Genomic DNA, 21638 nt, shown 5'->3' with positions numbered 1-21638 from the left:
TCGCTATGACACGCACTGACCACCAGGGGGCAGACAATGCAGGAGCTGCCCCCTGGTGGTCAGTGTGCTCCCATAGGTGAAGTACCACTCAGCCAGAAGCCGGGCTTACGGCTGGTGAGCACAGCAGCGGTGGCGGTGGTGAGCATAGCAGCAGCCCCAGTAGTGCTAATGATGTCTGACTGTTAGACATCACCCGAGGGCTCCCAAACTTCAAGAGGGTGCAGGCCGGGCTGAGGGACCCCCCTGAGTGCACTAATCTCATGCACCAGGCCTCTAGTTAATAAATAAAGTTCGTGACTGTATTGATCTACTTGTATTGTTTATGTAACTATACTAATTACAATCAGTATTTATGCTTAGTAGTTTTGCTAAGAAGCACAGACATAATCAAACCTTCCAAAAGTATGTGGTGATCTTTGACTGGGTGATGATGCCCGTGATAACTGGCTGTTTGGGCCACAGAGTAAGTGTGGCCAAGGCCCCCTCTCCATGAGGTAGCAGTTTGCCCTCACTGTAGGTCACAGACCTCCTAGAAATAATCAACCTCCTACTGATGCAAGATGCTTGAGAAAATGAAGAAACACCGGTGTGGGGCTGAGAGAGGAGGAAATGGGTATTGAGGAAATTCAAGGAGGGAACCCAGGGAGAGTAAGGAGTAACTAAAACACTGACCCCTGCAGCTGTTGAGTTTGGTAGAGTCAGCCGAGGTGCGATTGCAATGGAAAATATTACATATTCACTTGATAGAAAGTTCTTGTATTATATAGACAGGTTTATTTCCTAGGAAGATTTCAGGAGAAACTAGGGAAGCAGGTAGAACTTAGGGGAATACATTACAAAGGCAAGGACGAGAGGGACAGATCCCCAAAGTCTGCCCATGAGGTTCCTGAGATCTGAACACATGACTATTCCTTGTCTGTCCCCCCACCCCCACCCCACACCCCGCCCCGCACCCCCATAAATAGAAAAGGGCATATGATACTTGGAGAAGTTAAAGCTTTGTGAATGGAAGGGTTGGAAGAGAGAAAAAGCACAGGAGTGTAGAAGTACAAAGAATATTCCTTAGGCCATCTTTCCAGGGCTGTGGCTTTTACACCACTGGGACCATCCTCACTTTACCCTGTCTGGACTTAGAGCCTTTAAATATGAGAGTTCCCTCTGACAAGAGAAACAGTCTTAGGGGAACAGTTTCGAGTCCACATGTATTGCTGTGAGCTTATGATGTTGTCTATTATTTCATAGATTTGAGTTTTCAGAGGCCCCCTTCCCCTTAAAGGGGTACCTGATTTCCTCTCCAGCGTCCAGCACAAGTGCTGCCTCATTGCAGCTGCTCCATTTAACCACCCTTTGGTGTGAATCGTTGATGGAAGATGGGAACAAAGCCTAGACCTTCTCACTAATGCTTTATAATTTTGAATATTGTTTATTAAAATTCTCTACATATCATCGGGCGGCTGTGGCTCTGTGGTTGAGCATCCACCTATGAACCAGAAGGTCATGGTTCCATTCCTGGACAGGGCATATGTCCGAGTTGCGGCTCAACCCCCAGTAGGGGGTGTGCAAGAGGCAGCCAATCAATGATTCTCTGTCATCATTGATGTTTCTATCTCTCCCTCTCCCTTCCTCTCTCTGAAATAAATAACAACATATTTTTAGAAAATTCTACACATATCAACAAGTGCCCAAATATTAGTTATGATAAAATTCCATACAGAACAAAACAATTTAAAAATATAGACACCACAGTAGAGCCAGGTACCATTTTAATTCACCTCCAGAGATTTCCCCATCTCGTGTAAAGGTGTGAAAAAAAAAACACAACTTTTTTTTTTAATCCTAAGAGCTGGCCCCACAATTCCTCTTTGGGAAGGGTGAGGAGGGAGCTGTCTCCTGGGGGAGAACTGTTGATGAGCTTGTAGAGGGAGATGACACCTTGAGGGTTTGGATGCTATGGGGCACCCCTTCCAGAGGAGGGGACACCTGCTCTGCTAGAGATTTAGGGGAGTTTGTGGTTTCTGCTCTGTTGAGGGCAGGGGTGGGGAGCAGGGGGACAGGGGAGGAAAAAGGAGAGAAAAGCCCGCTTGGGTCCAGAAGCTGAGATGAGGTAAGGGAGAGGGACTGGGAAGGTGTTGGACAGTGATACCACCCATTGGATCACATTTACTTGCTATTGCTGGGAAGTAAACCCTGCCTTCCATCTCTAGAGTAAATTCTACTCAATTTGCACATGGAAGCAAGATCTCCGAAGTCTAGGAGGCCAAGAAAACAAAAGTCCCTTGGGGACAATTCACAAAAACCCGGGGGTGGGGGAGGGGGTAGGGGTGGGCTTCGGACTTCCCAGGCCCTGAAATGGGACTCAGAGGACCCCAGCTGACGGCTTGGTTCCGTCCTTTTTGTCTCTTTCCTACCAAATTAAGTATAAAAACAAACACCTTTTGTCTCTCACTGAACTTTTGCTTGGAGGTTAGCCGTCCTCACTTCTAGGTTCTGATTTGGGCACGAATTTCAAAAAGCTTGCTGTTTCAGGGCCCACATTGTAATACAAGTAACCAAAGCCTGGCATGGCCTGCTTACTCTAATTGCCTGAGATAAGACCTTATCTTTTCCTGTGCTCCGCCAAGTCCAGCCTCTGCCGTTACCTCCTTCACCTCTTTCCAGGATCACTTGATTCTGATTACTTCAAATGCTTCTGGCCCAGCTGACCTGGCTCAGTGGTTGAGTGTTGACCTATGAACCAGGAGGTCACGGCTCGATTCCTGGTCAGGGCACACACCCAGGTTGCAGGCTTGATCTCCAGTTGGGGGCGTGCAGGAGGCAGCCGATCCATGATTCTCTCTCATCATTGATGCTTGTCTCTCGCTCTCTCTCTCTCTCTCTCTCTCGCTCTCTCTCTCTCTCCCCCCTTCTCTTTTCCTCTCTGAAATCAATAAAAATATATTTTAAAAATAGAATAAAATGTTTCTTTAAGCTTTCTCACTCCCCGCCGCCTGCCCCCTGGCTCAAAAGAGGAGGGAAAAGGATTTACTCCAGAGTGATTTGGTTCCTGTCATGGATAGCATGATGGTTATGAATCAGAAAACCCAGGTTTCTAGTCCCAGCTCTACCTTTAACTCAGCGGTCGCTCATCCTCTCTGAGTTTTCCTCTCTCCTATAAAGTAAGAGTTGGATTCCAGCACCTTTCAGGTCCATTCCAGGCTAACGTCTGATCTATGGGCCCTAGAGCTTCCTTCCATGTTCACTCCCCTCTCTCCTGAGACCCGAGGGACACAGCTATGCTGCGGCCGCTTTACACAGGATAACCAAACGGTTCCATTATTCCGCGGCTCCTGCATACAAAGCAATATAAACAGGTTTCTGTCTCCCACCTTTTTCTTTGAACCTTGGAAAATATAATGAACTGAAACAGAAGAATTCACAAAACGAAGTTATGCAGCGGTTCCCTTGCAGGCAATCTTTAGTCGCCTTTCATTTCTAATGAACTCCCCAGGTGTTTGTTTTATCATTTTTTTTTGTTTGGATGTGCAGAACTAAAAATATCTATAGGAGAGATTTTTAATTATTCAGCTCAGTCAGTCCAATTCTCAAGAGTTCCATTGGGAAGGAAGAATAAGAAAGAATATGGGCTTTGCAGTCGGAGGGACCTGGGTTCCTTTACTAAATGGCATGACTTTGGATAAGTTACTTAACCTCTCTGAGCCTCCATTTCTTCATCTGTTAAATGGGACTATATTAAGTACAATACATGTTTGTGTCCTCCCTCTACCCCCCGCCATACACTATCTTATTTTTCACTTTGCTGACCAAGAACACAGTTTGGTGCCCTAGCCAGTTTGGCTCAGGGGATAGACCGTCGGCCTATGGACCAAAGGATCCCGGGTTTGATTCCGGTCAAGGGCACATACCTCGGTTGCAGGCCCAGGCCCTGGTCGGGGGGCGTGCAGGAGGCAGGCAATCAATGTTTCTCTCACATCGATATTTCTCTCTGTCTTTCCCTCTCTCTTCACCTCTCTCCAAAAAGCAATGGAAAAATATCCTCGGGTGAGGATTAAAAAAAACAAACAAACAAAAAACACAGGTTTGGGACTTAAACAGCCTCAGTTCGTTGCCTGATACCACAACTTTAGTAGGTCTGTGAGCAGCTCCATCCTGGCCTAGTTATTGACCTCTCGGAGATTCTGTTTTCTCACGTGTGAAACGGAATTAGTAACAGCACTAACAGGGTTGGGAGGGGGATGTAAAGCATTGAGCAGGGCGCCTCGCTCACAGCAGGCGTTTACCAGTAAATAGTGGCCAGTAGTGGGCAGTGGGAGAGGGGAAGAAAGATGAGAGCTAGCTGACAGTGAGCAGCTGCCCAGAGGGGCCCGCCGGGCAGCCGGAAGGAGGCTCCCACCTATGGAATAAGCTCTCTTTTTTGCTTTTGCCTTTACTTCTCCAGTTTTCTTTATCTCCTCCCTTTCTCTCTTAGTTTCCACTCTGTAAAATATGGTTGCACCTACAGCAGTATGAGATTTTAGCCAGATATTTTCTTTCCCTGCCTGGCCTCTGTACCATCGTGTGCCTGTAAATACACAGGCTCCTGCACTGACACCTGATCTGGGGTGTCCGGTGAGTGTGTGGATTCTGTGTCATGTGCACCCGCTGCTTACTAACTACAGCGCTGGTTCTTAGTGTCTGATACCTCAGAGGAGAAAGGCCTACTTGCTAAGAATCTTGGGAAGAACCCTTAGGAAGAACCCCGCTTAGAGTCTGCATTTCTCCTGTTTCTGCAAGAGCACCATTTGCTTGTCCTGTCTTGTTGCCTCTTGTTCTGTCACGTTAGGTTAACAAATGACCCTGGCGTTTCCAACAGGGGTGATTCTACCTGCTTCTCTCTCACTGGATATTGAGACCGGGGCCAAATGGCTGCTTGTTTTTATTTAAGAGCTAAACACCAAATATTTGACACAAACTGGCTTTTCTTCAGGATCTACCAGAAGAAACGTGTTTGTGAGCTATGTAAAATTATTTGTTATATACACACTATTTATAACATATTTTAATCGCTGTTACTACTGGGGTTTAAAACGTGCACGTACATATGTTGGGAGAGTGTGTGTGTGTGTGTGTGTGTGTGTGTGTGTGTGTGTGTGTGTAGAACATTTAGTAACATAGTATTTCACCACAAACTACAGTAGAAACTAATTTTCTGAGACAGGGATGTTTTGAAATCTGAGTTCATAACCATTACTAGCAAGCAGCCGTTTGAGCTTATGGCCTATGAACATTTTGCAACACTCCCCTCCCTTACTTCACTTACTTAAGTCTTGGATTTAAATTTCCAAACCCTGCCTGGAGTTGCTTAGCCTTCCTCCACAGCTGACAGTTTTACCCCAAGGTTAACAGCAGAGGCCTGAGGCTTCCTTAAAGCCGTGTTGATGATTCTCCCTAACCCTTCCCTCTGTTCTCACAGAAGCAGCGTGGGCTAGGAGGGAAATGGAGCACCCTCTGCAGAGGTGCTGACCTACGCAGGGGCCCCTCGAAGGGTGGCAGGTGGGTCTGAGCAGCCTTCTGGGCTCCCAGACAGGCGGGAGGATGGCAGGGGTCCCCCTCACAGAGCCCCCAATGGGAAGTCCATGAAGCAGCTCCCTCCTGGGGATGAAGCTGAAGCCACCACCCCTCATAGACTCCCCTCTCAGAGGGAAGCCCATCGAGGGGGACCCTCCCCAGCCATCTCGTCTGTGCTCTGAGCCTGTATCCCCACCAGTGGCCCTGACTTTTACTCAGCCCCAGGCCTAGGCTTAGGCAGTTTGCAGGCTGCATTGAAGCTGTGTTTCTGTGACTAAAACAAACCAAAAACAACTACTGGTTTTATGATTTGCAAACACAGCAATTCATATTTATGTACAGTTTTTAAAATAATATCCTTCTCTTTTTTAAAATGTTTTTATCTTTTTTAAGTTTCTCGTAGAGAGAGAGAAAGGGGCAGAGAAAGAGAGAGAGAGAGACAGAGAAACATCGATCGGGGGATTGAACCCACAACCTGAGCATGTGCCCTGACCAGGAATCGAACCAGTGACTTTTGGTGAATGGGACAGCGTGCAACCAACCGAGCCACACCGGCCAGGGCTTTATATACAGTTTCACCACATGACTCTCATAATAAAGTGTTCAGGGTAGATTTTTTTAAAAGGGGGTGTGGGTGGGGTCTCCCACAAAGTGAAGATTGTCACCTTCTTTACCTCCCTTTACCATCTCACAGGCTTGGGGAGAGTAAATGAAATCACAAGTATGTGACTCTCTTCACCAGGCCCAGCAGCCATGTATTTGCAATTATTCACGAGGGGGGCATTGCAGGGGCTGTCATCATTGGTCCTGTATTCACGTCCACATGGTCCTTTTCCTAATCCATGCTCTTAAGTTATCCATGGGTTTATCAAGGGTGGTGTTTGTATCAGTGATCATTTGATAATTTCTGCAAATAACATGAATGGAAAACAACAACAGAAGGTCCAATCAGGGAGTGACAGATACAGGTAGAGAAGCTGGCATGTGCCCTATTGATAGCCTTAGCTTTAACCTCCCCTTTCCTGGGTCAGTCGGCCTCAGGAGCGCCTCACCACTCTCACGACTTCTTTCTGCCCAATGAAATGACCTCCTGCCTGAGGGCAGGAGTGTTCCATCCCTGCTTCAAAGTCCACCCGCCCAGTGGTTCCAGCCATTGCTCTGGGGAAAAGAAGGAGGAATCATTCGTGTGTTTACTCATTGATCCAACAAGTAGTTTACAGGCCCTGGACTAGGCACGAGGGGTACAGTCCTAACACAATACGGTCTCTGCCCTCCAGATGCTTACAGGCAGGGGGTGGAGGGGCGTGAGGGGAAGCTTCCGGTCAAGTAAGGGATGACTCCTAGGTACCTGCGTTGAGCAATCGTATTAATGTTCCTGCCGCCACTACTGAGACTACAACACAGTAGGACATGCCAGGTGTGAGGTAGCGGAGTCAGAAGAGAGCTGAGTGTGTGAGCCAGGAGCTGGGGAGGGAGAGCGGGGTGAGATAGCAATTGAAGAGTTAGGCACTAATAGCCCAGGATGTGGGCCAAGAACAGAACCCTGGAGAATTCTTTCTGGTTTGTTTTTAATATGTCTTTATTGATTTCAGAGAGGGAGAGAGAAACATTAATGATGAGAGAGAATTATTGATTGGCTGCCTCCTGTATGCCCCACACTGGGGACCGAGCCCACAGCCAGGGCATGTGCCCTGACCGGGAATTGAACCGTGACCTCCTGTTTCATGGGTCGAGGGTCAACCACTGAGCCACGCCAGCTGGACAGAGAATTCTTGATGTGTAAAGCATGGCTTCACATTTCTCTTCTCCAATGTCCTTCTATTTAAAGACATAGAAACTGGCTGGAGAGAGGAATGGGCTTTGTGATGATGCCCCAGTACTAGGATTACTGTCGCCACCAATAGCCCGTCCGATCACGGGCCACCACAGATAGACCTGTGCATATGTGAGGATTGTTTATATCAGCATTGTTTGTACGTGCAAGCCTGGGAACAGCTCAAATATGTATCAGTATGGCTCATCTATAAATAGACTGTACTACAACCATTGGAAGATTAAGCAAGTTCTTTAAGCACTGATTTGTATCACTTGGGAATTTACAGTTTTAGGAGCTCTGTGCCAGGAACCAGGGGCTGGTCCCCAACATTGGTGAAAAAAGAAAAAAAAAGTTTCCAGTTATTTCTAGATTGTCAGATGCTCTAGACCAGTGGTTCTCAACCTGTGGGTTGCGACCCCTTTGGCGGTTGAACGATCCTTTCACGGGAGTCGCCTAAGACCATCCTGCATATCAATTTACATTACGATTCATAACAGTAGCAACATTACAGTTATGAAGTGGCAACGAAAATAATTTTATGGTTGGGTCACAACATGAGGAACTGTCTTTAAAGGGCCAGAAGGTTGAGAACCACTGCTCTAGACCAAGATCCAGGACTGTCAGGTGTGTACCTGTGTATACAACGTCCTCACGTTTTCCCCTTAAAACTTGTCTTTTCTCTTATAACAATGAACATTAAAGTCTTACAATGAAGAGAAGCGGGTCTAGGAACTTGCTTTCACGGAGAGCAGGGGAGTGTATACGTACGGAGATCATCTTTCCTGAGCCCAGCTTGAAGGGAGGAGAAAGCCCACAATCTGGAAAGGCGATGACCATTACTGAGAGAGAGAAGGAGGTGGGGGGGAGTCCCTGGGACCTGCCCCAGAGAAAAAGGAGAGCTCGAGGAGCCTGCCTGGGCCTGTGGACTTCCCTGGGGGCCTAGGGGGAAGGGGTTCCTCAAATGCAGGGGTAAATAAGTTTTACGCAGTAATAGGATTAAATTTGAAACTGTTACAGGTGAGGTGTGACTTGCCCATTCTTGAATCACAGAGAGCTAGTTTTTTCTTTTTCCTTCTCAGCAGGTATTATTTTACTTTCATTGTTACTAAAATAGCACAAAGGAACACTTCTATGTGTTGTCTTCCCTGGTGCTGATCTTAGAGCAACACTGAACATGCTTACCCCATGCTGATCTCAACACTGCACACCAGGGAAGCTATACCTGCCATTCCTTCCCCCTTTCCTCCTCGATTCTAACGCCTCGCTGTGTTGAACCCCAGTTTTGCCCGCTCTTTGCCAGAAAGATCAGTAAACATAGATGGCTCTCTCAGCTGGAGGCAGGCAGCCGAGGGTTCAGGGAGGTGGAAGATTCCAGCGTTGCTCTCAGGGAGCCTGCGTTTTCATCAGAAGACAAACAATGACGTTCAGAAACAAATGCCAAATGCCAAGAGCATAGGTATGTTCCGTGCTAAGCCAGAGACCTCGATAGAAATCCAGACGAGGCAGGAACCCCTGAGGGTCAGGCTCCTTACAGAAAGTGGGCCTTGAAGGACGGGCTGTATTTAGAGGAGCAAAGAGAGCAGGTGTGATGCACCTTTGTGGACTAGGAGGACAGGGGACAGCAGTCATCAGCTGAAGCAATTTCTGAGTTCGCCCAGAGGAACAGAAACCCTGTGTGTTGCACACATTTCTAACAGAGCATTAGGGGGACTTAACAAATGACCTGCTGCTGAGACTTGCCGGCTGAACGCGGGGGAATAGGAGGGGGATTGTGCTCGGGGAAGGCTGCGGCATCTGTGTGTCCGCTCAGTCTCCTGATGTCTGTGCACGCGGTAGGAGCCAAAGCAAGGGTAAACGTACAAGTTTCCTGCAGGCTCAACGCATATGCTTTCTCTCCATTCTTTCCTCTTCCATTTCCTGCTACGGCCAGACGCAGAGGAGAAAGCCTTCCTCGCCGTGAGTTTTGTTTGGAAGGTCAGCCTGTGACATTTGCCTTTTCAGAGAGAATGTGAGCATGCCCAGATTAGTAGGGAGTATAAAATATGGGCGCTTGATACTCACCCGGCCTAAGAATCCCAAGTCTCCAGCCCCAGCCCTAACACCTTCTCACTCTGTGAATGTGGGCTGGCCCTGCACCTGCCTGTTCTTCGGTTTCGTGTATTTGTGAAAAGGAGGTGCTCAGACCTCCCTGCCCACCTCGCAGAATTCCCTGAGGTTCAGATGAAATTATGGCTGTGAAAGCACTCTGGAGACGAAAGAAGTTATTATTAGCGGCTCACGGCGGAGATTGCATGGGGATAAGGGGTGGTGAAATGGGGAAGTCTCAATAAATCCCACCCAGTCCTATGATTTGGCACAATGGTTTTACATCATTAAAATACGGATAATTATATAGCTTCCTTTGATGTTTCAATGACTCTCACTCTAATGATATCTTTCTCCTCCCTAGGTGTCCCTGAGTGCAGAACCCAGCTCCCCTCTGCAAGTCCCAGCTCAGCTCGCCTGGCCTCCTCGTCGGTTGGCGGGGTTCCCAGCCACCGAGGCAGCCACCAAAGTTCTCATGCAGCATCTTCAGAGACACTCTGGCCTTCGGTCGTTGCCCATCCAGGCTTCAGAGCTGAAGCTGATTTAAAAATGTGAAAAGAGCTCAGGCCAGTGTGGCTCGGTTGGTTGGAACATCATCCAGCACACCAAAGGGTAGCAGGTTGGATCGATCCCCATACAGGACTGATAGATGTTTCTCTCTCTCTCTCTCTCTCCCTCCCTTCCTCCCTCCCTCTCTCTAGGAATCAATAAAACATATCCTTGGGTGAGGATTTTTAAAAAATGTGAACAGATTTTTATAGAAATGACAAGGTGCTCCACACTTGGAGCATTGGATAGTACTTGGCTCCTCTATAGAAGCTGTTGGTGGCCCTGGCTGGTGTGGCTCAGTTGGTTGGGCATCGTCCTGTGCATGGAAAGGTTGCCAGTTCGATTCCAGGTCAGGGCACATGCCCGGGTTGCGGGCTTCATCCCTGGTAGGAGGTGTGCAGGAGGCAGCCCATCAATATCCGGTTCTCCACATTGATGTTTCTCTCGCGCGCTCTTCCTTCCTCTCTGTCTAAAAATCAATAAAAAATCTTTAGAAAGAAAGAAAGAAACTGTCGGCAGTAGGTACTTTATTGTGAAGGTGAGTTCTACAGTATTTCAGCAAAAGGTATTCATTGCATAAATGGTGACAAATTCACAAGCATAGATGGGAATGTGATGATAGGGGTTAATAAAGGGTCATGTGATAGTACCATTGGTGATATCAGGTGTATGAGGCAGGGTCCTGGAAGGACGCACTCAGCACATCTCCGAGGCTGCTTGAGCAGTTTGATGTTCATACACTACATCCTATTTACCAGGGTGTCTTAATTTGCTAGGCCTTCCATAACAAAGTTGTGCGAGCCACATCTTGCTTGGTTCAGTGTTCAGAATCTAGAGAAGGGCCGCATACAAATGACAGAGATGAGACAAGAAATAATAATTTGGAAATATTGGGGGCCAGGCGGGAAACCCAATGCAAGGGGAAGGACTTCCCCTGGTGACCAGGCCTTGCCAATCTTTTATTCAATTTTGGATACACATATAGCCCTTGGTCAGGCAGGCAATTCCAGTAACAGACAGACTATCTTAAAGGTCAGTAAATATTAGTAAAGATTTACTCTGAGACTATTTGGTCAGGAAATTGCTTGAGCTACCATTGTCTCGACTAAACAATCGGTGCATAGCTCTGGCCCTTGCCAGGGTTCAAGGTTCACCAGCATTCAGGCTCCTTGTTCACACTTCTCTGATAGTGAAGACATGGGTAGCTTCCCACACAAAGTATCACTGTCTTAGTCTGCTCAGGCTGCTATAACAAAAATACTATCGGTGAGTGGCTTATAAACAATAGACATTCATCTGCTCACAGTCCGGAGGCTGGAAAGTCCAAGGTCACAGTGTCATCAGGGTTGATTTCTTCTGAGGCCTCCCTCTGTGGCTTGCAGATGGCTGCCTCCCCACTGTGTCCTCACATGTGTCCTCTCTGTGTCCCATTCCCCCCTTATTATAAGGACACAAGTCAGATTGGATGGGGGCCCACCCACATGGCCTCAGTGAGCCTTACTTACCTCTTTGAAGACACTATCTCCAAAGACAGTCACATGCTAAAATCCTAGGGGTTAGGGCTTCAGCATGGGAACTTTGTGGGGGTGAGGGGACACAATTCACTCGCTGGGCAGGATTAAAAGAATCAAGATGAGATAGTGAAGCACCCAGGAAGTAGCAACTGCAGAAACCTTTATCGTCCTTTGGCCTGAAGAGGCAGATGGGAAAAAGACACGTTGTTCCTAGAACCCAGTGAGAACTGTAGTCAGGGGAGAGGCCACCCAATAGGGTGTGTGCTGTGTGGTGGGGAACACAGCCTACGGGGGCAGAGAACACTCAACCCGCCTCTCTCCCCACCTTTGACACTCCAACAGCACTTCCCTTTGGCCAATCTCACCTGAAAGTCAACAGCAAAGACGCCAGGGGCACAGCTCTTAGATGTCAGCTTCCGAGGCCGGTAATGAGGGATGGCTGGGGAGGGAAGGATATGAGTGGGACAGTGAAGAATACCCAGCACAGTGGGGTGACATGTACCTTTCCAAATATTCAATGGATGGGCATTAGAGAGTTACTGGGAAACATAAACTGTTATTTAGCTGCAAAAATAGTAGTCACACATTTTCAACTAAACCATTTAAGGTCATGTAACCATTTTAAGGTCCCAGAAGTGACCATTCTAGGATACTTAGTTACCCAAGTAAAGCAGAATGATAGACAATTAAATGATTGTCAACAATGTAATATTGAACACGAATGTTCATCTATAACAGCGGTTCTCAACCTATGGGACGCAACCCCTTTGGCAGTCAAATGACCCTTTCACAGGGGTCACCTAAGACCATCCTGCATGACGATTCATAACAGTAGCAACATTACAGTTATAAAGTAGCAATGAAAATAATTTTATGGTTGGGTCACAACATGAGGAACTGTATTTAAAGGGCCAGAAGGTTGAGAACCACTGATCTATAATAATGAAAGCCTAAAATGCTAATTAGACCTGATGTCCTTCCGGACGAAGTCATGGTGGGCAGGGGCCGAGGCATAGTGGCTGCGGCAGTGGCTGGGTCCGAGCCCCTTGCACGAATTTCATGCATCAGGCCTCTAGTCCTATATAATAAAAGCTAATATTCTAAGTGTCTGACAGTTTGTTCTACTATTCGACCAGTTGCTATGACACGCACTGACCACCAGGGGGCAGATGCTCTGACTAAAGGTTAGCTTGCTGCTGGGGTCCAGCAGGTCGGGACTGGGCAAGACAGGCCAGACACACCCTAGAGCCCTTCCGAGGTCCCTCCCTGGCCCCAATCGTGCACCAGTGGAGTCCCTTGGCCTGGCCTGCGCCCTCTCACAATTCGAGACCCCTCAGGGGATGTTGGAGAGCCACAGGCCAGGCCGAGGGACCCCACCAGTGCATGAATCCATGCACTGGGCCTCTAGTATACTATAATATGGTTTTAAAAGGTGGTGTGAAATAAAAACAAACAAACAAACAAACAAACAAAAAGCAAACAGTGGCCTGACATGATGGTAGAGAATGGTGGTTTGGATGCCCAGATGATCAGGGAAGGACATAACATGACTAATTCACGATTGATTCGTTTGTACCACTAGAGGGAAGTTCACACGTACCCTGGAGGTAGAGAAGAAAGCAAACACACCCAGGTGAGACCTTGGGATCGTCCCTTGGGCAAAGCAGGTGCTGTGATTTAGGGTTTCCTCTCCCTGGACCTGAGCCCTCATTGTTGGCTCCTAGAGACCAGGGGCAGCTGTGTAAGTGGGGGAGAGCGGTAGCTCCAGGATTCTGCACACTAAACCGTTATGGTTGTGGCTGGTGTGGCTCAGTGGTTGAATGTCGACTTCTGAACCAGGAGGTCATGGTTCCATTCCTGGTCAGGGCACATGCCCAGGTTTTGAGCTCAATCCCAGTAGGGGGCGTGCAGGAGGCAGCTGATCAATGGTTCTCTCTCACCATTGATGTTTCTACATGTCTCTCCCTCTCCCTTCCTCTCTGAAATCAATAAAAAGATATTTTTTAAAAAGTCAATAACCTGCTGTGGTTATTGCAGGAGCCAGTCATGCTGTGGGCAAATGTTTGAACAGGCCAGTCTGGAATAGACGGGTTCTTGTGGAACAAGGACATATCAAGAGAAGGACAGACCTGCCCAGCATACGTGGCTACCTCCTGTCTTAAGCTGTATTTGGATTATCTATTTCTGTGACGTTACTCCCGAACTTTGTTGCTATGACAACAGTCTGTTCTGCTGGTGATTCTGCAGCTTGGGAGGGCTCTCGGGGAGAGCCCGTCTCCCACCCACACAGCATCCTGTCTCCTCCCCACCGAGGCTGGAAGATCCACTCCAAGACGGGGCAGGGACAGGCCTGGAGAGTTGGTGCTGACGGTCCACTGGGGGCTCAGCCAGGGCTGAGGCCGGGCCTCTGCTTCTCCCCCTCTGGGCGGGAGTTCTCACAGCAGGGGCGAGGTTCTAAGGGTGAGCAGCTCAAGAGACAACCAGCGGGAATCTGAACCACCTGTTTTGTCCTGGCCTTGGAAGTCTCACCGTGTCACTCGTCATCCCCTGGTGACCACAGAGGCTTGCCCAATTCCAGCAGAGGGGCATCCATTCGAGGGAGTTACAGGTTTTGGTGTGTCTTCTTATAAGAACATGAATCCTATTAGGGTGGGATTCAGGGCTCCACCCTTATGACCTCATTTAACCTTGAATACTTCCTTAGAGAGGCTCCGTCTCCAAATACAGCCACTCTAGGGGTTAAGACTGCAACATAAAAATAAAAGACTTCAACCTATGAATCGGTGGGCGGGGGCGCGGGGGAAGAGAGACATAAATATTCAGTCCATAACATCCCTATTGTGATGTGAATTAGACAACAAAGATAAATTTATATTGATATTAATTCAAGAAAACTTTATTGAACATCTACTGTGTGTCAAACTCTCTGCTAGGCTCTGGGGGTATAGGTAGGAGAAAAAACTGTTCCTGCCTTTAATGAGTTTATGAGTATGAGGGAGAGAGAGCAGACAGGAGATACAGTGACAGCTCCCAGAGGGACAAATCAACCAACCACTTCACAGGGAGGTGCACAAGCCATGTCCAAGCAGACACCAACACCGAGTCGTATGGAGTAGGGAATAGGAGGTGGAGAGACAAGGGGAGACATTTTGGGGAGAAGAATAAGATTTGCAAAGACCCAAGGCAAAACTAGGGTGACCACCTAGGGTGACAATGGTTTCCCAGGACTATCCTGGTTTAGCATTCCAAGCCCACATCCAGGAAATGCCTTAGTTAAGTACTGGTATCACTGGAGCATAAAGGAGTTGGGCTTGCAGCAGGGTTGGTGCCAGAGAAAACTGGGAAAGTAGGCAGGAACCCCAGGAACCAAGCCAGGCTAAGAGGTGAAGACTTTATCTTGGAGATAGTTGAGCAATCAGTAGGATCTTACATAGGGAAGTGACTCACTAAGAATTGTATTTAGAAAGATCTCTATTGGCTGGATAATTAAGAAGAGACAGCTAGGAAGCCATTGCAGGTTTCCAGGGAAGAGATGATGGTGACTTTAAGTAAAATCATGGAGAGGGATGGAGCGAACTAGAGGGTTTAGGATATCTTAAGGAGAAGTAACAGAACTTAGAAACAGAGAGGTGGGAGGTGAGAGACAAGGAGAAGTCAAGGTTGACTCCCAGGTTATTATTGGTTTGAGCCACTAGAAAAAGTCTTGGGAAGCCCTTAGGATGGTTTGGAAATCTCTTCCCCACACCACTCTACATGAGAATGCAGACAAGCAGCTCCCCTGCTCCCCATGAAGCTCGTGTTGACCTAAAAATCAGAGTGACTGTGCCCCTGACCCGAAGTCTCAGACACAGCCACGAGACTTAGAGAAACTTCAGGTAAGATGGAGGCTTGGGGCAAGAGGGGGAGGAAAGTGGGCATGTATTATACTAGATACTCCCTAGACAATTTATGGGCTCTCTTATTGGACCTTCACAAGACTCTTAGGAGGTAGGCAGGTGGGCATTGCCCCCATTTCATAGCTGCAGAATGGGGGGTGAAGTACTGTTCCATAGGTGGCCACGGCTACGAAGCAGCAGAGCTCGACGTGCCTGACACTAAAGATCTGCTCTTTCCACCATGCTGCTTCCCTACGGAGCACTCATTTCTACCTGACCGGCTATTTCGTCGCATCCACTGCCCTGCCTGGATTCAGTCTTGCTTCAGTATTCGAGAAGGATGCAGACCCAGGGCAGGACTCGGCCCCTGCAGGGCTCTTAGGGGCCAGCTGAAGGCTGCTTCCAGGAGCAAGGGTTGCAAGAGAGCTTCTTACTCCTTTGTCACTGGCCCCCACACTGATTCTACCTGCAGAAACCCTAGAGCCACAGACCTTTGTGAGCACCAAGGCCGGGGGACGCTGAGGAGACAGTGTCCCAGTCAACAGCCAGTTTAGGGGAGGAGGGAGTGCTGGGAAATGAAACTCTGGAGATAGGCAGCTATGGGAAGGATATCCAAGGAAGAAAGGAACGCAGGGTGAGTTCCCAGGGCCTCCCTCCAAAAGATACAGGGTGCACACGTGAGCTGGTCGAAACCTTAGAAGGGGCAATGGAGCCCTGACAACTAGACCTGTGTGGTGCCCACATGGAGGCTGCCCAGTGCCAACTCGAGCTTCTTTTTAACCAGCCAGGTTTACAATTTAATGTAAATTTTGACTTATCTCCTGTGAAGTCTTAATCCTCTGTATTCACATAGTAATCTACCTATCCATCCATCCACCCATCCATCCACCCATCCAATCCGTTCATTCATTGTTAAACCTCACTGGAGGATATTTTTTTCATTGATTTTTAGAGAGAGTGGGCGGGAGGGAGAGGAGGGGGAGAGAGCGACACTGATGTGAGAGAGACACATCGATTAGCTGCCCCCCACACAGGCCCTGACCAGGGTCAGGGATTGGTATCTGCCCTTGAGAAGGAATCAAACCCGCCACCCTTCGGTGCACTGGCCAACTCTCTAAGCGCTGAACCACACGGGCAAGGGCATAATCTACCCATTTCACCTACTGTCTTTTACAATGATTATTTCTTATTCCACCACTCCTCCTAGATTTGTAATTCTTCAAGGGGTACCAGTTTCACTCTTCATATTTTCACATTTTCTTTTATGCAGTAGGCACATGACTGAAGTTTGTTGTCATTGGCTGGCTTTATTCACTGACACTGGCAGAGGAAGGACACAAGAGGGCGCTCCTTTCCTTCTAATCTGAGCTTGGAAAGCAGAACCTTTTCTGCCCATTTTAGGTCTCGCTGAAGAACTCAGACATGACTGGTGTCGGTGAAAACATTTTTCACTACTATTAGGGAGAGGCTTTGGGGAATTCTGAATATTTATACCTGTGCCCTTAGGGAAATATTTATTCAGCTCAGGTCTTTGATTCCATTTGAATCAATAAAACAAATATTTGTATAGTTAGTTTTTGACTAACTCAGTCTAAGGAAGAAACATATTTTTAAAAGTAACCAACCCCTTTACAGCCACTAGGATGATTATGATTGAAAACACCAAGTTACAAGTGTTGGCAAGGGTGTGGAGAATTGGAACGTTTGTGTATTGCTGCTGGGAATGTGAGATGGCAGCTGCTATAGAAAACTACCGTTTCTCAAAAAATTAAACATAGAATTACCATACTCCAGCAATTCCACTTCTGAGTATATACCTAAAATAGTTGAAAGCACGGACTCAGAGATATCTGTGCAGCATTATTCAAAGTAGCCAAAAGGTGGGAGCAACCCAAACATCCAGGGATGAGTAAACAAAATGCAGTAATATATGTAATGGAATGGTGTTCAGCCTCAAAAAGGAAAGGGTTTCTGGCACACGGTACAACGTGAAAATGCAGGGTCAATTCCTACATAATACATATGTTATCTATATAATATGTACTAGTGGCCTGATGCACGAAATTCATGCAAGGGGCTCAGCCCTCACTGCCCCGGCTGGCCCTTGCAATAGGTCAACGCTCAACCACCAAGCCATGCCAGCCGGGCAACCACAAAGAGATCTTACCTGACAGCTGCTAGAATGGCTACCAACAAAAAGACAATTGAGAACAAGAGTTGGTGAGAATCTGGAGAAAAGCCAACCCTTACACATTGTTGGTGGGAATGTAAATTGGTGCCGCCACTCAGGAAAACACTATGGAGTATCCTCAAAAAATTAAAAGTAGAACTATCACATGATCCAGCAATTCCCCTTCTGGAGTGTATGCCCAAAAGAAATGAGAAAGGATAGAGAAGAGATAACGTACATGCCCATGTTCATTGAAGTATTATTTACAATAGCCAAGATATAGAAACAAATGAAGTGTTTGTTTCAACAGATGGAGGGTAAAGAAGATGTGGTTTCTATATACATGGCGTATTATTCAGCCATGCAAATGAAGGAAATCCTTACATTTGCAACCACATGGCTCTCCCTTGAGGGCTTTATGCTAAGTGATATAAGGCAAAGAAAGACAAATATTGCATGGTATCGCTTATATGTGTGCAATCTTTTTTGTTTTGTTTTGTTTTAGTCAAACGCATAGAAACAGAGAGTAGAAAAGTGGTTGCCAAGGGCTGGGGTTGGGGGCAATGGGGAGAAGTTGGAAAAAGGGTACAAACTCCCGGCTGTAAAATGGGAAAGGTCTGCGGAGCTAATGCATAACATCGTGACTATCGTTAAACACTGTATGGTTTAATTGAGATTCGCAAAGGGAGTAGAACTGAAGTGTTCTCACCAAAAATAAATAAATAAATAAATAAATAAGTAAAGAGTTCTGCATAGAAGATTCCAGGTGTTTCTCATGCCCTTGGAAGTCTGAAGAACACTGCTGTTGAACAACCTGCTCTTTCTTTCCCATGCACTCGCCACTGGACGGGGAGAGGCCATGGTTTTAGGAGTGTTCAGCACGTCCCAGGGAGGGGATTTGGCCCTTTAAGGCTGGATGGGCTTTGTATGGACAGGCTTAAGCCAGGACAAAGTTCCAGAGAGATAGAATGGTTTATGCAAAGAAAAAAAAATGTGAACAGAGATTAGACCACTTTGAAGTCAAGGATTCATGAAGGGGAGTAGAAGAGATAAGGTTGGAAAAACCCTGAATAAGAGGCCAAAGTATTGACTCAGGAGTGCAGTGTTTTCTCTCACTTGTCCATGTTGAAACCCTGATATATTTCACTCCACCGACCAAAAGAGACATCATTTTCTTTAAGAAAGAAAATAGACGCTGCCACTGACATGCATGATACACATCACAACTAGCAGCACACGTGCCCGTGAGAAAACCACGCTGCTGAAGTGAATGCGATCTGGCTTTTACCAAATCTCCATCATTGCTTACTTGCTGCTTGTTCGTGCAGCTGGTCATCTGCTGATGCTAGCAGGTAAAAGTCCGGAGCCTTACCACGGTGGGAAAAGCAAGTATGGGGTGGGGGGAACCTTACATGTTGAGGAAACTCTATCCGTTAGTTTTTCTTTTCTCTCTGACTGGGGAAAAGGCCATGGTTATTTGATAGGACAGACCACCTTGGTTCAGCTCATTGAACATCAGATTTCCCAGGGACTGTGGATTAAGCCCTGCTGCGGACCGTGGGAAGCAGGGCCCAGAAGGATAAATGGGAGCTCTTCGGCAGATTACTCTGGTAACTGTACACAGGATGGGTTGTTGAAGGCAGCAACCAGAAGACAGGGAGGCCAATTAGTAGATGATAGCAACCGACAGCAGTCATCCAGACTTCAAATGGAGTAACAGGACCTTAGGTTTACACAGTACTTTGTGCTATACAAATCCTTTTCACAGGCACTCCTTAAAGCGATTACGTGAGGTAGAAAGTCATAAAAAACACACCACCACGGTGGAAGTTTAATTTGGAAGGTGGCTCTGTGGGAGATATTTGAAAAACTAAGCATTGATAGGACTGGTAGTGGGGGAGGCAGGGTGGAAGGGAAGAGAGAGGAGCCAAAGATGATCCTAACGTTTTTGAACTTGGGTAATTGTGAGGATGTGGCTGTTACTAACACAAACCTAGAGAAGAAGCTCATTTGAATGGGGGGTTGATCGTGGTAAATTTTGAAGTAATCTGAAACTGATAGAAAAGTTATACCGAAAGAACAGCACAGAATACCTTGGTACTATTCCTTTTGCCCAGAGACTCATTCAACTGACGCCTGTCATCTCAGTCACATCCTTTAGAGCCAAAGGCTCCACAGGAGATCCCACAGCACACCCAGTCCTCACAACTTTCAGATCTTCTTCGATCCAGAGACATTCCTCGATTTCCCTTTCCTCACATGGCCCTGACTTAAGTATTATTATTACTACCACTCTAGGCAATTTTGTAAACTGTCCCTCAACTTGGGTTTGTCCAATGTTTCTTCATAATTAGACACAGATTATGCACCTTTTAACTGGACTATCACAGAAGTGACTATGTTCTCATCGTGTCATCCATCCGATGGCACACCTGTTGATTTATGTCATTATCTTGTGTCAATTTATCTCATTACTTTGGTGTTAACTTCCATGATTTGATTAAAATGGCATCTGCCAGCTTTCCCCACGGTAGAGTTACTCCCCTTCCCCTCTCTCATGACTAAAATATTTGGAGAGTATATGGAAAGGGTGTTGGCATGGCTGGCTTCACGACAATGTCGCCCGTGTAGGTGTACTGTACTGAGTCCCATGCTTAGAAGGGCCCCAGGTTCTTTTTTCTTTGTTTTTAACCTCACCCTTTTCCTCTTCAATTTTTACTTTTTATTTTTGAAGAAAGTGGAAGAGAGAAAGATAGATGGAGGGCAACACATCGATTGATTGCCTGATGCAGGAGCACCAATCAGGGCCCAGGCTGGGGAGGAGCCTGCAATGGAAGTACGTGCGCTTTGGCCCACAGGCTGACATTTCATCCACTGAGCCAAACTGGCGAGGGCAGAGGGTGCCAGGTTTGGTTAGCTTTTGCTTAACTCCCGCAATGAAGGAAGGAAGAGGGGCAGGAAGGCAGGAAAGAAGGAAAGGACAGCAGGCAGACATTCCACGCTTGACTTGGCACCTCTGAGTTTCCTAAGAGTTAGGAAAGCAAAGCCAGGGTTTGGGAGGAAAATCTGGGCTGGGGGTAAAGGCTGGGGTGTGATGTGCACAAAGGGGGTGACTGAAATGGGGAGGACAATTTCTCCAAGAAAATGAGAAGGGACATGAGGAACCGGGGACCTAAGCTTTGGGAAGACACACGGATGCGGGGCAGAAAGAGAAAGGGAAGCCGGAGGACTTCAGTGCATCAGAGAGCGAGGGAAACCCGATGGTGCAATGTTACCGAAATCAAAGGAAAAGAGTAGTCCGCCATGTCCGTGGGCAAACACCTTAAAAGGAGATGGCTGACCAAGAAAAGATCCCTGGTTCTAACAACTAGCCACTTGAAGAGATTGTTTGTTTGTTCTTTTAGGCATTCAACAAACACTGGAGGCGGGGGAGGGGCGGGAGTTAGGCCCCAGGTTTGAGGATAGAGAAGGGGGCTGGCAAGATGGGCTTCCTGGGTGTGCCACCTAGGTAGGCAGGCACACAGGGTCCTGAGCTTAGAAGAGTCCCAGGCTTGGCCTCGTGCTGTCAAATTCTTACTATCTGAGCAAGAGGTCCTGCATTTTCATTCTGCACTGCACCCTGCCCATTCCGTAGCGGGTCCTGGGTGAGGGAGCAACCCTAAGCCGGGCTTTCCTTCGGGAATATGTGTTGGTGCATGTGAGAGGCCCGTATCTTGTCCCAGCGGCAAAGCAGAGTTAAAGTGTGACTTCGCTGTGGGTATGTGTGTTGGCAAACGGCAGAGGGTGGTGGGAGGAGATTACCGAAACCGGTGGAGATTTACAGGAGGGATTCACGAGTTCAAGGCCCCTGGTGAGTCACATTTAGCCTTGGCCTGGAGGAAGGTAGAGGCAGCACGCCAGCCCCAGCCGAGGCAAAGAAGGTGGGGGGACAGGCTGAGGATGTGCAAGCGCCAACGTAAAACCTGGTCCGGTGCCTGGAACTGAGCGTGCCTTCAGATCGGAAGGGGCCCCGGAGAGCCGCAGGACCAGGCTCCAGGGCGCGCACGGGGAGAGGCCAGCCACACCCCCCCCCCCCCCCACCCCGC

The 21638-nt window shown here is 47.6% G+C and overlaps 1 protein-coding gene across 6 annotated transcripts in view; it reads left to right on the top strand.

The window, feature by feature from the left end:
• FBXO16 (F-box protein 16) overlaps window positions 1–10151 on the top strand; it is a 49037-nt gene extending 38886 nt beyond the window's left edge. For 4 of the 6 annotated variants that reach the window (XM_015571170.1, XM_015571168.1, XM_015571169.1 and 1 more), the window contains one exon: window positions 9810–10151. In XM_015571170.1, coding sequence (XP_015426656.1) covers window positions 9810–9992 — 183 coding nt within the window. In that variant the 3' untranslated portion in view covers window positions 9993–10151. Of the gene's footprint in view, window positions 1–9290; window positions 9335–9809 lie in introns of all 6 variants that reach the window. The other 2 variants (XM_015571171.1, XM_015571172.1) reach the window with 2 other exon arrangements.
• Window positions 10152–21638: the final 11487 nt, after the last annotated feature.

This window comes from Myotis davidii, unplaced genomic scaffold (genome assembly GCF_000327345.1).
Source record: "Myotis davidii unplaced genomic scaffold, ASM32734v1 scaffold524, whole genome shotgun sequence".
Classification (NCBI taxonomy): Eukaryota; Metazoa; Chordata; class Mammalia; order Chiroptera; family Vespertilionidae; genus Myotis; species Myotis davidii.
Note: the sequence above shows the minus strand (reverse complement) of the source record. Positions and strands in the feature narration are given on the sequence as shown.